Genomic DNA, 17,328 nt, shown 5'->3' with positions numbered 1-17,328 from the left:
TTGTCATTGCACAAAGTACAACGAAATTGAAAATGCCCCCTACACAATTGTCAAGTACACTTTAAAGATTTAGGCCATTACAAACCCAGTTATCATAAGGAATTAGAAATTGGTCACAAAATGTAGGAAATTGAAAGTGAAGATCCTGTTAAGACTGATATCTATCACTTATTGCTTGGATATTGTCAGTTTCTTCCATATTTTGTATTTTATGTACACAAAGAAGCGTAAATTGGGCACCATAATGTTGAAATTACTTGTTTTCTCGCATAAAATCTATGGTACACTTGAGATTAAACTGGTCCGTGTTTGGCTTCTGAACTAAAATTAGTTTGACACCCCTGTTTTAGCACATAGCAGCGCTGGCTGAGCAGGGTCAAAGGGTAAAGGGGCGGGGCTATCTTCAAACACCAAAAATGTTAGAAATGTGCTATTATCAGCTGAAGTTTTAGAATCAGGAATTATTATGTGTTCCTTTTTCTCAATGAAATCAGAAACCAATGGGAGCGTTTGGTGATGAGCAATACATGAGTTCTGCGTGTGTGTGTTTGTGTTAGGTTGCAGTGGGCGTGGCAGCAGGCTTACTGTTGTGCCCTGCAGTGTTTCAACGTGCCGTCAGTTACGTCGGCTGCCATCTGCTTCTGTGAGCTCCTCGGCGTCAGCTCCTTCAAACTGAGAGTCGACATCAGAGTCCTGAACCTCATCCTCCAGCACTGGAGTGGAAACGCACACACTGCTCCAACAGTGCACGTGCAAGCTTTGGGTAAACGGATATGCACACACTTTGCCACAGGGTTGGGGTCAATTACAGTTTTCAGTTACAATTACCTTTTCAATTACCCATGTTCAATTATAATTCAATTACGATTACAGCAACCAGCGGTTTTTCCAATTACAATTAAATTACAATAATTTTTTATCCTCAGAAAGTAAATTGCAATTATGTTCTCAATTACTAAAGTTCAATAACAATTATTCACTACTACTGAGCCTGAAATAAATAACCTAATAAAAGTTAACCTTCCTCTTTAGCTAGCTTTCTGTTAGCATCTCTAATGATAACGGGTCATAAATCAGCTGTAAAATACACTAAAAACAAATATCTATCATTTAATTTCTTTCCTATCTATTGGTTACCTTGTTGGGCTTCCTAATCAATAAAAATATAGGTTTTAATATTTTTGGTGTGGGCGTCTGAGCCTTTTTTGTGGTCGTATACCCCTAGATTTATATTATTTTAAATGGTAAAATGTGGGAATGCTTGATATGGAACATATTTTTATCATTTTTAACTACATACAGTATGTGTAGAACTATACATAGAACTGTAACAAGGTTCAACAGTTTAGCGTTAAATTTTTATCTCATTTTCATGGCAATTACAATTCCAAAGACCATTATCTAAACTCAATTACAATTGAATTACGATTTTTTTAAATTATTAAATACGCGATTATAATTATAATTGACCCCAACCCTGCTTCGTCAGCCCAATGTGCTCATCCTTTCTGCAAAACTCCTTTCAGCTTCCAAAGGCCTGAAACTGGTGAAGGAGGAGCCAGCGACAGCTCAGGAGCTGATTGGTTACCTAGAAGCTGCTGTGGTTGACACTCTGCAGCAGAGAGGCATCAACAGGTCAGACTCACATCCATCCTAGTGACATCACATTCCATCAAAAGCAGGGGTCAACAGAACCAGTTTAGCACGTGATACTAAACAACAGGAAAATGAATACAAAATTTAATCTGTATGAATGAATGAATGAATAAAAGAACAGACAAAGAATAAGTTTGACCGTTTATTATCAAAAAGTTAAACCCTTCCATTTTCCTACCCTAACTCCCTCTTCCCTGTTCCCTTCCCCCCCACCTAGGTGGAGCACTGCCCTCTCTTTTTATTTCCTCCCTTAAATCAAGTGTTTTTTTACTCTTTCTTAGGGAGGGCTGGTGATGGTCACAATTATGCAATAAAATAAATGCATTTATTTAATGCAATAACAAAACATGCATTGCTGTCGTAAAAAGATTGCACTTCATGTAGTGTTGACCTTCGGCAGCATGTGCAGATAAGGCAAAAAAAAAAATGAAATAAAAAAAAAAAATCATGCACAACAACAGCAACAAACCACAGGAGCATATGTTCCTTAAATTAATGCAAACTAATTGCAAATAAAACTGGAGTAAAATAAAGTTAGAGAAGAGAACCTTATCAATGAAAGATGAATAAATATAAGAAAATGATCATCAAAGGAGGTGTAAGCATGAGCGTGTGGTTATTGCCTTTAATATGTAGCTAAAAAAGGGGGTTTAGGTGCCGTTTGAAGGGAGTCCTTTTGTCTCTGGGTCCAGAAGAAGGTTTAAATAAGAAAAAAGGAGAAAGCAGTTTGAGTCTTTAACAAGCACATGTGAAGCTTGTTGTACGGTAATCTTCTCCAGTAATCCAGATTTGCAAACCAAGAAAGCAGAAGATGAGGAAATCAAGACGGGCAGTTTGACAACAGATTACAGATTATCAGCACTCAAATGATTCCGTTTGGGGGGGGGGTAAATAATGACGTGTGTGCTGTGCTGTGTTTGTTGCAGGTCTTCGTATGAGGCAGCTCAGGATTGGGCTCTGCCCGTCCAGTTCTGTCAGCTCCACAGTCTGACGCTCAGCTCCGTCTATCCCTCCCACTGCGCTCAGGACAAACACTTGATACACTTCCTATTATTCGTTCAGTTGCACAACTTCCCGCCCGAACAGGTGACACACACACACACACCGTACACACACATCATGTCAGATCTGTACTAAAAGCCTGAAGTAGTAATGATCGACACAAAGTCACTTCTTTATGGCACAGTAGGAAAGTGTTCACTTCTTTTTTTTTTTAATTGTGTTTTGAAAAGCATCTACAATATACAGCTGACATAACAAAATGTATATATGTTTTATTCATATCAAATATACATTAAAAGAGGAGACTGTTTATGCAACGTCCTATACTGTTAACTTGCTTTTCATTTCTTTTTTTGTTTTTGAATCTAGAAACAGGTACATACAACACAAATATTCTGGCAAAAAACATCACTCAGGCCAGACAGCAAGTAACCAAACTAAAAAAAACTAAAAAAAAAACTAAACAAACCCCAAAACAAACACACAACACTAGGATTTTCAGATGCACTTCATGTAACTAATCCAAACGCAAGTTACATTTCCATTTTAGTCCTATGACTGAGGAATGGGCCCCATATCTCCTTAAACAGTTCTTCCCTCCCTGTCACTCTATAAATGAAAAAGTTCACTTCTTAGTGTTATTAGAAAATTACAATAGGGGTTATTGTGACGGTCTCACCTTCTCAGGTACTCGCTCCTGCTCCATCTGTGGCTAGCACTGCTCTGTATTTCTTTCTTTCTTCTCATTTTCTACCATGCTAGTACAGATTTAGTACGTGATGTAAGGATTATTCTGGTTTGGAGTACAGGTGAGCACTATCTGAGATTACCGTGTTTGTCTTACCTCTGATTATATTTGGACTTTCCTCCAGGTGAAGTCGCTGGTGGCTCAGTTTGGGCCCACCCTGCAGGCCCACCTGAGCATTGTGTTTGAGGACCTGCAGGTCTACAGTCAGACGAGCGACTGTGACCTCAAAGTTCAATCCGGGCTGCTCAGACAACAGAAGGCTTCAGGCACGACTCAGCACTACAGCGACTTGTTTCAGGTGCTCCTGCAGAGCCAGGAAGAGGCGTCGCCTTGCAGATACCTGCTACAGGAGGCAGTGATCCAACGCTGCCCAATGCTAGCAATACTGGCTGCATGTCTTCAGGTACACAAACGAAACACAGGCACTTTGTCTGGGTGTTTAAGCCTTCAGGTGCCTTTAGGAGTTAGTGATGGAAAACCATTCAAATATTTTACAAAGATCAGGGTTGGGGTCAATTATGTTTTTCAGTTACAATGATGCTGTCAATTACCCATGTTCAGTTACGATTAGTGCCCAGCATTTTTTCCAATTACAATTAAATTCCAGTTATTTTTTTATCCTCAGAAAGTCAATTACAATTACATTCTCAATTACTAAAGTTCAATTACAATTAATCACAATAACTGGGCCTGAAAGAAATAACCTAATAACAGTTAAGCTTCCTCTTGTGTTAGCTTCCTGTTAGCATCTCTTATGATAACAGGTCAGCTGTAAAATACACTAAAAAAAAAAAATATCTATCGTCTAATTTCTTTTCTATCTATTGATTACCTTGTTAGGCTTCATAATCAATGAAAATATAGGTTTTCATATTTTTGGTATGGCCGTCTGAGCCTTTTTTGTGTCAGTATACCCCTAGATTTATTTTTTTTAAATTGGTAAAATGTGGAAAAAAATGGAACATATTTTAATAATTAACTACATATGTGTAGAACTGTACATAGAACTGTAACATGGTTCCCCAGTTTTGTGTAAAAATTCTAATTGGTAATTCCTATAGAATTTTCATGGCAATTAAATTACAAAGTCAATCATATTAACTCAATTACAATTTAATTACGCCAGCAACAGACTTTTAAAATTACATCTATAATTCCGCCATAATTGTAATTAATTATCAATTAGGCGACTACAATTATAATTGACCCCAACCCTGACAAAGATTTTTACTTAGTAGTTGATTATAAATGGAAAAAGATCATTATTAGATTAAATTCAGCAGAAATGTCCATGTAGTTTACAGTTTATTCATGTCATTGTCTGACTGGAGTAACCGTTAACCTGTTAATTTCCCGTTAATTTCCGAACAGAGAAGCGAGCTGCTGCCGTGCTTGTGTGTGTGGGTGCTGACGTCTATTGATGATGTCACAGCCAGGGAAGCCACCTCCCACCTGCCCGAAGCTCCCCAAGATCACCAATGGTCCCTGCATGACCTGTCAATCATCTGGAAGACCCTTCTTGGGCGGGGCCTTGTCAGGCCCCTCCTACGTGGCTTTGAGCTCTTTCAGAGGGTAAATATTAACCTTACAATAAGGGTCCCTTAATTAACTTTAGTTAATGCATTATTAAGCATTAATGAACAGTTTATGAATACATTATTAATCATTTTAATTACCTAACATCAATTAGCACATCAATTAGCATATCAGTTAGTGCATTAATAAGCAGTTATTTAATGTCTATAGTTAATTAAAACATTATTAAGCATTAATAAAAGTTACATAATGTAACTACTTATCCTTATGTATGCATACGTAATATGCATTAATTAATATTATGGTAAATGTAATAACGCCTCTAGTAATGATTTACTTATGTTTATTAAATAGGTTGTTGCGTAACATTAGCAACCTGACATAAACCCGACTAAATAGATAAGAGTGCCTCATACGCAACACTTAACCATAATTAACCATCAGTAATAGCTTTTTGACTTTTTAGTTTTTGTCAGGTTGCTAATGTTGTGAAACACCTTACTAAATAAACACCACACGTAAATGATTACTATAGACGCTATTACGTTTTACTAATATATTAATTAATGCATAATATTAGGTATGCATACACAAGGATAAGTAATTACACATGTAACTTTTAATATTGCTTAATAACTTTTTAATGAACTCTGAACAGTGAAAATTAATTAAATGCTTATTAATGCATTAATTGTTCATTAATATTAGGTAATGCATTGTAATGATGAATATCTCGTTATTTAATGCTTAATCATGTATTGACAAACATTCATTAAGGGACCCTTTTTGTAAAGTGTTACCTATTAACGAATGATGAAGAAAGTTGAAACGTTCAAAAAGCTTTGCGTCTGTCTAAAGATAGCACTTGTTTTTTCTAAAAACTGAAGTAGTGTAAATTTTTTAGTAAAAGTAATGTTTTTTGGCTTCTCCGGTCAATAAACGATGACATTTTTTCATATTCCTTCCAAAAACAGCCATTTTTCTTTAGGCCTAAATAAGTGAAATGTTTTGCTTTTCTGACTTTATAATGACGCCGTAATGATGAAAAGGAAAAACCGACGGGACCTGTGCTTTTCTGGTCTCACAGGAATGTCCTCTGGTGTTGGTGCTCAGGATGTTTGAGCTGTGCTGCGACTACAGGAATTTTACCGACGCAAAATCCAAACTGCTCGACTTCCAGAGGGTTCTTATCACTGTGAGTAGGACTGACCAAAGATAAGAAAGGTCATCACTGTACAAGGTTCTACACTGACATTTTTCCCAGGGAACACTTGTGCTCCTCAAGTAAAAACTTTGGCAGCAGAAAGAAATTTTTGCAAGCACAGAAAATGTTTATTCATAGCACTCACATTTTTTAATTGCATTTTGATTTCTTAATTATTTCCTCTGTGAACTAAACATCATTTGATGAGCTGGTTAATCAGCAAAATTTCCCAATTTTGACTCTTTATTGAAGTCTCGATTCGATAACAAACAGATTTTTGATTATTAATGATTATCAATTAAATTTTTGATCATTGTCGAGTCTGACTATTGATCTTCCATGTAACATCAGTCAACTTCAGAATTATTTTACTTCTCTTTAACACCTCACAGCATCTTCAAAATTGTACAGTGTAATTGAAATATCCCAATTAGGAGCACTTGCCTTAACCTGGCAAGAGCCAGATTGATGTGTAGCCCCTCCCTCAACTCGAGTTCTCCACTTTGATCTGGATCTGTGTCTGGCGAATCCTTTCGGAACCAGGGAGGGACATGAACAGAAAGCTTGGAGCTGTTTGGGCGAAGTGCCTGTGCATCACGATTTGTTTTAGCCAATCACATGCGTCATCCACCGCAGAGACGTTTCTACTACAACAACAACGTCTTTACCATCCAAAAATGCACAAAGCGCCTCTTGCTGTTGCTTTTTCAAAAAGGAAATGCTGGATTCTTCTAAAACTGAGTTTATATCAGCTTCCACACGTTCATCCTCCTGCATTGGCATCTTACTGTTATAATTCTTAGCTATGCTAATAGCGGTAGCCCAGCTAGTTCTCTCCCTGCAACTGCGAATGCGCCAGTTTTGCTTCGGCACTTCTGCCTTCATCACACCCGGATATCCCGCCCTAAACCACAACACTGCCTCATGATTGGTTCGAACCGGTTCGGTTTGCTACGGAGGGTAAGAGCTGGAGCGGCACAAGATGAATTCTGGTGTTTGTGAACACCAGAATTCATTTTGCAGGCAAGGTTACACTCACCTGGCTTCTATTACAATTTGAAAAATATAAAAAACCGATCTTTGGAAATTTAAGACTTGAATTATAATTGTCAATAATTGAATTGCAAATAATAGATAAGCGATTTTTTTCCCCACCAATTGTCAAACTGTGTTTGTATGTTGGCACATTTAGAAGTCCGCCAGTGTTCCAGTGTTGGAACCCAACTCCTCCCCTCAGAGGGAGCCTCCATGCTGATCCTTATTAACTAATTATAGGACTATTAAAAGTTTTTTTGTTTTTTTTAACTGTATATGATCAAATAGCTTGGCTGCATACAGGGTTTTACATGAACTTTCAAAGGTCACTTGTCATGATGACACATGGCAAGTTATGATTTTGTTTGATAAAACAGAACCATATATCACTAATGGAGATGGTTAACCAGTCAGATATCAATAAGTATATAATGTACGTGTTACTGTTGGGTCATTTTTGCCTTGAAAGCTCATAAGCTGTGTCACCAGCCTCCTAAAATGGACATTAATGTCCAGTATTGGGAGCGCCTCTCTCCGCTCTTCACTCTGACCCTCAGTTCCGTCCCCACACAAAGTGAGCAGTGTGATAAATAATTGGGTAATGATACGTATGTTTGGTGTTTATCTCACAATGTGTGACTAAATTCTTTCTTACAGGTGCAAGCAAAGGGTTCTACTGGGGAAAGTAGGCCAATAACTGGTCTGTTGAATATATTGAAGCTGTAAACTGTGTATCCTGACTTTGAATCCTGTCTTGTTTCTCCTTCCTGTTGCAGCTGAGAAATAGTGAGCCCAACTCAGACCATGTGCTGCCTCTTCAGTGGGTGGAAAGCCAGGCGTCGGTGCTGCTGCTCACCATGCTGCATCGCTGCAGCTCCCAGTACGACCTCCACCGCCTGCTGCAGCTCCTGGCCGATGTCGACAAACTCCTTAAATCCAACGGTGCGAATGATGGATTTGTGGCTGCGTGAAGTAGGCCTGGGCGATAAAATGAAAATTATATATATTGTGATAGAGATGTGATCAATATCAATAGAAAATGTGTGATAGAATGTTTGATCATTTCACTTAACTCTGTTAAAAAAAAAAGATTCCGCAGCAGTGGTTAATATTAAACAGTAAAAATACTATTGGAGTTATTTTTTCTTTTCATCTGCTTTTTTTTTTTTAACAAGAAATCTATTTTATTATAAATGAGGAAATAAATGTCAAAATTGCCCCCTTATTATATTCTTAATTCTATCGCCTGTTGTTCGTTTCATGCCAAAGATGTTAGTTCATCCTCAGGTGTGCACTGATTTATTATTTACAAAATTTGTTGCACATTTTGTTTGATTAAGCATTTATTTAATAATAATAATAAATAATGCATCAATTTTATATAGCGCTTTTTTGGACACTCAAAGTCGCTTTACAGAATTAAGGGATTATTCTTTCACTCCACACTTATTGACTTAATGTCTATATTATGTACGTCGAACAGTTTTTTTTTTAATTGAGGTTTTTTCATTTTTTTTCATAGTTTTGTTGACCTCTTTTTAAATGTTAAAGATTTCGCATAAAATCAAAGAATTTAAATTTGGCCTTTTTTCTTCTGTTCCCTATCTTAAATTGGTTTAAAAAAAAAATTAAAGAAAAAAAATCAATAATTATCGATATTGTCTGATATGAAACACATATATCGTGATACATTTTACAGGCATATCGCCCAGCCCCAGCATGAAGTCTGTTCATTCCAATTAACCTGTGTGATGATGAATATTTACAGGTGTCTCATAGTAATATGATTCCAATAACCAACCTTTGGTCAGTGTACTCAGATAGCCTAAACTATCCATTTAGTACGTAAATGCTACGTCGAGGCTTTCAAACGTCTGTTAATGAATTTAATGTCAATTTTAGTTTTTTACATATTTTTTGTGTTCTTCTGCATGGTTGGTCTGTCTGTCTGTGTCTGTCTGTATCTGTGTCTGTGTGTGTGTGCGTGTCTAGGTCCAAACTTCAGGCTGCTTAGTCAGCTCAGTCTGTTACTTCAGGGGTCTGAGGTCAGACTGTCTCCCAGGTTGCTGCAGTGCACTTCTCCTTCAGTCCAGCAGGAGGAGTTCCAAGCAGCTGTGGATGCGCTGCAGACAAACGGTCATTACACAAAGGCCAGGCAGGTGGCGCTGCTCGTCGGCCTTCCCGTCCATCACCTGGTGCTCAGCCAGGTCAGCATCCACCTTTGATAACTTGGTTAATATTAGTGATGCAGTCACTTAAATAAAGTTGGTTTCTGACTGTACCTTCAGTATTAGCACCAGGGTTGGGCTCAATTACATTTTTCATTTACAGTTACCTTTTCAAAGATCCATGTTCAAATACAACTCAATTATAATTAGGGTGACTGCCATTTTTTTCTAATTACGATTAAAATTACTGTTATCATTTCCCTCTGAAAGTAAATTACAATTATGTTTCCAATTACTCCAAAGCACCTCTTATGATAATGGGTCAGTTTTGACCCATGTCCTAAATCAGCTGTAAAATACACTAAAAATATTTTCTATCATTTAATTTGTTTCTTGTCTCTTGGTTACCTTGTTATGCTTCCTTATCTATGAAAGCGTTGGTATTAATATTTTTGGTGTGTGCATCTAAGCCTTTTTGTTGTCAAAAATGGTAAAATGGTCCTCAAGAGAAGTGACAGGTAGTGGGAAAACTTGATCTGAAACATATTTTAATAATTACGTATGTGTAAGCTATAAAACTGTAACAGGGTTCCACAGGTTTGCGTTTAATTAAACTATAATTGACGGTTTTTATAGAATTCCCATTCCAATTGCAATTACAAAGTCAAATATCTGAACCCAATTGAAAATTAAATTACGATTACTACAGCAATAGATTTTTTTCATTACAACTACCATTATAAGTACGTCATAATTGTAATTAATTAACAACTATGCAATTACAATTATAATTGGCCTCATTCCTGATTAACACTTTGATGTTCTCCTCATAGCTTCATCAAGAAGTGAACTCCCAGAAATCAAAGCAGCAGTGGAGGAGGTTGGAGGCCCGTGCTACGTTCTGGAGAAAATGTCACGATCAGCTAAAAGCCAATACCATCGATCCACTCTTAGCTTCCCAGTTTTTCCTCTCACACGCTGACACAGTGCCTGTCAGTGCCGAGGCTCCCAAGGAGCTGCTGGAGGTTCAGGAGCGCTGCTTGCTGCTGAAGCTCGCTGCCCATTGGCTCTCCCTGCTCAGCCCGGCTCCTGTGGACCAACTGGAGAGCCTTGAGAAAATGCTGTGGCAGAGTCGAGTGTGTGAACACACGCTCACCGTCACCGCGGGCCAGGAAAACGTCTTCACCGTGCATCCTGTGGCTGATATGAACACACACGAGGAGCTGCTGAAGGAGTTCTCCTTCTGTAACATCTCAGAGCTAAACACTGAGAAGTTCCTCAGGCTGGAAGGACTGCCAGGTCAATCTGAGGAACCAGTGAAGAACCAAGAGGAAACTGTACTGGTGTCTCTGATCAACCAGTTACTAGATGAAGGAAGCATCCATGAAGCCAGTCGTGTGTGTCGGTACTTTTCTATCTTTCACTCTGACGTGTGGCTGGTTCTGCGCTGTCGAAGTCTGGCATCTGGAGAGCTGAAGCCTGAAACAGAGGAAGAGACTTCAGAAGCTTCTGCACAGAAGGGCCTCAGCAGCTGTAAGCTTCTCACACAGGACAGCTGTCATACAAACATCTGTAGTATAGTTACTATTCAAGGTATTACATTCACCTTTTTAAAGTTGGAGTGCTCACCTTTTTGAATCATCAAAGTTACTCCAGAGTTTTTAAGACCTTGTTGTGTCTGTTATTGTATCTTGTCGAGTCGCGTCATGTCTTCTCATGTCCTGTATTGCCCTACCTTATTGTTCCACTTAGTCTCATGTTGCTTTGTCGTCTCATCGCCCGTATCTTGTCTTATGTCTTGTTGTGTTGTATCTTGTCATGCCAAGTTGGTGCCATGTTGTGTCTTGTCGTATCTTGTATTGTTGTATTTCGTCTCATCAGTGTTTTGTCTTGTGCCTTGTTGTGTCGCATAGTCTGGCATTGTGTCTTGTCTTTTCATGTGTCTTGTCATATCTTGTTTTATGTCGTCCCCTCTTGTTGTGCTGTATCTTTTCCTATAATATATTGTAGTCTCATCTGTGTTGTGTCTTGTTGTGTCACATAGTCTGGGATTGTGTTTTGTCGTATCTTGTCTTGTTTTCTGTCATCCCCTCTTGATATGTTGTGTCTTCTCTTATAGTGTCTTGTTTGTGTCACCTAGTCTCATCTGCGTCGTGTCTTGTCTTGTTGGCTCTTGTTGTCGTCTAGTCTGATGTTGTTTTTTTTTATCTCTTCTTGTTGTTCTGTTGTGTCTTGTGTTATAGTGTCTTGTAGTCTAATCTGTGTCGTGTCCTATTGGCTCTTGTTGTCGTCTTGTCTTGTTGTGTCGCGTAGTGTGGTTTTGTGACTTGTCTTGCAGTCTCTTGCTGTCTGTTGTCCAGTGGTGTGTCTCGTTGTGTGTCTTGCCTTCTCGTGTCATGTGGTCAAGTTGTTTCCTGTTGTGCCACCTGTCTTCTTCTAACCCATGCTTCCCTCCACCCTCCTCAGCGCAGTCCTTCAGCAGCCTCTCCTCCTTCGTGTTCCTCCCTCTACCAGAAGACCCAGTATCTGTTCAACTCCAGAAGTTGGTCCGTCAGTGTCAACATGGGAGGGAATACTGTAAAAAAGTGCTCAGCCTCTACCAGCTGTCAAAGGTAAGACAATGACATCTGGAAGAATTGGGGCGACAAGTTGATTTCAGAAATAATTCTCTAAAGTTAACTATGCACTAAGAATGCATTGAATGGCAAACTTTGAATAGTAAATTTTCCATTTACAAATAACACACCCTATATAAGGCTTCTTGGATCCTGTGTTTGTTTTCTCTAGGAGCTACAGTGCTCCTTCATTCAAATCTGCAACCAGGATCCGTCCCTGGTGCTGGAGAACTTGCTGAAGACTGAACAGCCGGATAGTTTCCGTAAAGCTCAGGCCTTCATCCGAGCTCAGAGTCTGAGTGCATCCACCGTGGCCAGGCTGGTGTCCTCTGCCATCGTTCAGGCTCTGCAGGTTTCTTCTCAGGAGCTTCAACCTGGTGAGTGATCTGATCCATACTAGAGGTCACTGTCAGATACTTCCTAGATATTTGTTCATTTTCTGATCATAGCATGAAATTAGGTTCGATGTTGAAGATCCTGGAAAAGATGTGGATAATGAACCATCCTGAATTTTTGATGTGTTGTGTGTTTGTATGCGTGTGTGTGTGTGTGTGTAATAGAGAAGCAGGTATTCAGGCCTTCTGAGGGCAGAGACTCACTGGTGCAGCTGATCAAACTGTGCGACGAGCCAAACCTGCTGGGAGTCCGACTGATGGAAAACCTCAACACAGTACCACTGAGAGACCCAGGCTGCAGTATGACACACACACACGCACAACACAAATAGACTCACACTCTGTGCTGCTGCTACTAACATTTTGTGGTTGACTCTAACCCTGGATTTCCACTGGATCCGTATCTGCTCAGAAACTCCTTCGCTGCGTAACCGCAGTGCAATCTGCTTTTCCAGTAATCCCCACCTCCTCTGGTTTTGCTGCATATCTGTTGCAGCAAGGACTCGGAAGGTCCCGCTAATTCACGTGTAATTGCGTGATATATATATGTGATTCAACCATGGATAAATGCCATATTTATATGTGAAATACAATTTTAAAAGTGCTCAGATTGGACCAAATGTAATATCAGTGGAAAGGTCTGGTCCTCCCAGTCTTATTCAGGTGAATCACATACATACATGCGATTACATGTGAATTAGCGAGATCTATTGAGTCCTTGCTGCAACAGATGTGCAGCAAAACCAGAGGAGGCGGTGGGGATTGAAGAACTGCAAATTGCGCTGCAGTTTTGAAGCAGTTATGGATCCAGTGGAAATCCGTTGTAATGGGACATCATTACAATGTGACGGATACATTTCTTTGTTACCATTATGGAAGCATCGATACTGGATTTTAACAAACCAATTATTATTAACTTCTACAGCCCATAAGCAAGAAAAAACAAGGCAAACTTGACCTACAAAACAAATGTTCTACACAACAAATTAAATAGTGAATCTATTATATTATAGGTTTTTCCTTGGAGATTTTTTTTTGTTTTGTTTTTTCCTAATCCCACACTGGGCCCCTAAAGGAGCACAGTTTGGGACTTGCCTTTTTCCCTCTTATTACTTCATCTTTTTCACTTCTCATCTAAGATACGGGGCGTAGCCCTAGTGGCGACCCACAGCTCTCCCGCTTCTGTCCTCCCATGTTATATGTGATTGTCTTTTCATATTTCTTGGATGGGATGTAACTAAAATGCAAATTTCCCCTTTGTGGGACGAATATAGGATATCTCATTACAAGTACTGTAATTGAGTTGCTTTTTTGGGTACTTGTACTTTTTTGAGTGTATTCATAAATCCTTAATTTTACTTGTATTTAAGTACGTTTTAAAATAAGTAAAGTAATTAATTACATTTCTACACCCAAAAGTTACTGAGTAAATTATTTTTAAACATTGGTACCTTAAACCACAGTACTGTGGCACATTGAACATAATCCATATGTTCTTAGTTGTTCCATTCTTCCTATTATGTTGTTACCCACATGGCACTGTTTTCATAAATGTAGCTATACTTAGAGCCTGATCATTTATTTTATTTTAAATTGAATTTATTGGTGTTATTTTATTAAAAAAATAATTGTACATTTTGACAAAGCATTTATTTTATACAGACGACTTTGTGGAAAATAGATTTGGTCTCTTCCTTTTTAAGTTTATACATGAGATGTTTACTGTATGCAAAGGAACCTTGGCAAGACTTATTACCCAAAATAAATGTAGGGGGTGAAAGTAACTAGTAACTTTTACTTTGAGTACTATTTAATTGAGCTACTTTTTACTTGTACTTGAGTATTTTATGGATGACTTACTTGTACTTGTACTTGAGTACAATTTAAATCAAGTAACTGTACTTTTGTATCAGTATTCTTTACATCTCTGATTATAATCTACAAATAAAAAATGCTAATGTTAAATGCTGGGAAACGTAAGGGCTGACTTCAGATTCAAGAAGATCTTTAATTTTTTCTTCAGGAAAAATGAAGAAGTCTAGTTTTCGTGTGACCTTTATTGACCCCGTATCTCCCTGCTGATAGTCGTAGAGCTGTTGATCGTGGCTCATGACTGTTTCACCCTCACCTGCAACATGGAGGGAATCGTCCGAGTCCTTCAAGCGGCGCGTCACCTCAGCCACACTTACCTGGCCCCGAGGGAGCTCTACAGCCAGCTGGTGAGGAAGCAGTGACTAAGCTGTGACTCGCTTGCACGGAGGCGACGGTAAACATTGACATTGCGATTTTTTTTGTGTGCGAAGGTGCGTCTGCTAACGGGTATCGGCAGATATAACGAGATGACGTACGTGTTGGACCTGCTGCATCAGAACCACTGCTTTGAGATGTTGCTAAGGAAGAAGGTGGAAACGGAGACTGGGCAGGTGTGACACACACACACACACACACACACACACACACACACACACACACACACACACACACACACACAAACAAAAGCACTACTGTGTTAGATATAGATGTAATGGTATGCCATGGGAAGAAATAAGAAGATAAATAAGTTAAATCTAATGACATTTTAAGACTCGGACAAGAGAAGGTATACAAAAACAGACTCATTTGAGATCACAGTAATATCAACTAATATGAGATCCTCCATAGTAAAATTCTGGAGAATAGTAAAAATATGAAGGATTAATAAATTGCATAATTCAGGGTTGGGGTCAGTTATAATTGTAATCACATAGTTGATAATTAATTACATAATTGTAATTGTAATTTTAAAAATCTGTTGCTGTCGTCCTCATAATTAAAGTGTAATTGAGTTCAGATAATTGACTTTGTAATTGTTATTGCCATGAAAATTCTATAAAAATTGTCAATTATAATTTCATGTAAAACTGGGGAACTATGTTACAGTTCTATGTACTACACATACAGTATGTAGTTAACAATTACTAAAATGTTTGATGTCAAGCTTTCCCACATTTTACCATTTTAAAAATATTAAAACGTATATTTTCATTGATTAGGGTGCGTATTTCCAATAGATAGGAAAGAAATTACATGATAAATATTTGCTTTTAATGTATTTTACAGCTGATTTAGAACCTGATATCATAAGAGATGCTAAAGCTAACACAAGTGGAAGGTTAAGTTTTATTAGGTTATCAATTCAGGCTCAGTAATTGTGATTAATTGTAATTGAACCTTAGTAATTGAGAACGTAATTCTAATTGACTATCTGAGGATAAAAAATAATTATACTTTAATTGTAATTGGAAAAAATGCTGGTGTCAGGGCCAAAATTGTTAGTTATGTTTAACATATTTACTCATAGACCTTATTCTTTTATAGGCTTTAAGTTGAGACTTTTCATTTCTGCTGTCTCATGTTTTCTGCTCTCTTCTCGAGGTCAGCTTTCCAAAACACATTTTATCTCTCAGACACGGAGGCATCACACAGTCACATGCTTACACACACTCACATAGTCGCACATACACACCCCATACACATCCATTCACACACACAAACACATAAACGCACACACCTCCACTCACATAGCAATCAGCAGATACCAAGAGAACTGGTTGTTTTGACCCAAAGAAACTGTCTCTTATTTTCACTCTCCTCTTTCCCCCTCCTCTGTCCTCTTTATCTCCTGGGGGGAGGAGGGAGGGGGACGGAGGGGCAATATACGTGATGTGTCAGAATTGTCTCTCACTCTGCCTTCGAACGTCCGGCCGGACGGTCACTAATTTTTGTTCCACTTTGTTCCATCTTTGTACTTTTTTTACTTAGTTTTATAATAAACCTTTTTTTATAAAATCATCAATGCTTCGCCTGGACTCCATCACTCAACCAGAGCAATAAATCATGTCTCCAAATGAGGTCAACCGCAAATTTTGCCGTAACACTGGTTACTATAATGTTAATTGAACATGGGTAATTGAAAATGTAATTCTAACTGACAAATGTAATTGACCCCAACCCTAGCATAATTTAATTGAATAAAAATACTTTTTGCAATTTTTTTTTAGTAGAGGCTCTTTTTCAGAGGGTTTAAATTAGGGGGGAAATTCTTACTTTTTCCCACATTTTTCCTTGTGTTTTTACAGCTATCAGTCGACCATACAATACAATCAATCAGAGCCCCCTTGGTTTGAATAATGAAGTACTGATGCCATGTGCACTGAAATTCTGAGTTTACTTTATCGAGCGGTGCAATGTGTTGTTGCAGAGCTCCAGTCTGAAGACGGCCCTGCTGGACTACATAAAGCGCTGGCTTCCTGCAGACAGCGAGAAGCACAACATGGTGGCACTGTGTTTCAGCATGAGGAGGGAGATTGGAGAAAACCATGAAATGGCTGCAAAGACGCAGCTCAAGATGATCGAGTCTCAACCCTGGGGTGAGTTAGGACAGTGATTACACTCTGTGGACATTTAATCTCTAGGTTGACATTTGTAAATAAAAAACCAATAATAGGAACGATAATTTGTCATTTTTCCACTAACTATTAAGAAAAACTTCTAAACCAAAAGTCCCACAAAATATCACTTAAAGCACCTTTTTTGGACACTTTAGTCTAAAATAAGGGTGTAAGAAAAAATTGATTTGGCGATATATCACTATATTTCTTGGCACAATTATCATATTGATGCAAAAAATGTCCAAATGGACTTTTTAATCATGTTTTTTATAAAGAAAAAAACAGTTACTTGTGCTAACATGCATAGCAGTGAGCACGTAAACGCCAGGTCACTAAGTGTCATTAAACCACATCAGACCTTGTTAAACTACCTCACTCCTCAATGCAATTTAGCTTAGAAATTGATTGCACTTTATTTTCATAAAATACTTTGAAAAATATATGTAAAAATAAATAAAACAACAATTCAAGCAGTATAGAAAAATGTTAACTTTTGTGAAAAATGTAATTTGACATTTTGATAAACATAAAACTTTTTG

General features: G+C 38.2%; 1 protein-coding gene across 2 annotated transcripts in view; it reads left to right on the top strand.

Moving 5' to 3' along the window:
* LOC114465066 (spatacsin-like) overlaps positions 1-17,328 on the top strand; it is a 39,068-nt gene that overhangs the window by 18,002 nt on the left and 3,738 nt on the right. The window contains exons 22-36 of one of the 2 annotated variants that reach the window (XM_028449826.1): positions 558-763; positions 1,527-1,635; positions 2,583-2,742; positions 3,531-3,809; positions 4,778-4,978; positions 6,030-6,137; positions 7,958-8,123; positions 9,174-9,388; positions 10,183-10,882; positions 11,816-11,961; positions 12,137-12,341; positions 12,525-12,659; positions 14,445-14,578; positions 14,663-14,782; positions 16,600-16,768. In XM_028449826.1, coding sequence (XP_028305627.1) covers positions 558-763; positions 1,527-1,635; positions 2,583-2,742; positions 3,531-3,809; positions 4,778-4,978; positions 6,030-6,137; positions 7,958-8,123; positions 9,174-9,388; positions 10,183-10,882; positions 11,816-11,961; positions 12,137-12,341; positions 12,525-12,659; positions 14,445-14,578; positions 14,663-14,782; positions 16,600-16,768 — 3,053 coding nt within the window. Of the gene's footprint in view, positions 1-557; positions 764-1,526; positions 1,636-2,582; positions 2,743-3,530; positions 3,810-4,777; positions 4,979-6,029; positions 6,138-7,957; positions 8,124-9,173; positions 9,389-10,182; positions 10,883-11,815; positions 11,962-12,136; positions 12,342-12,524; positions 12,660-14,444; positions 14,579-14,662; positions 14,783-16,599; positions 16,769-17,328 lie in introns of those variants that run through there. The other variant, XM_028449827.1, reaches the window with a different exon arrangement.

Source organism: Gouania willdenowi, chromosome 6, assembly GCF_900634775.1.
Source record: "Gouania willdenowi chromosome 6, fGouWil2.1, whole genome shotgun sequence".
Lineage (NCBI taxonomy): Eukaryota > Metazoa > Chordata > Actinopteri > Blenniiformes > Gobiesocidae > Gouania > Gouania willdenowi.
The sequence above is the reverse complement of the archived record's forward strand: the minus strand, read 5'-3'. Positions and strand labels throughout refer to the sequence as shown.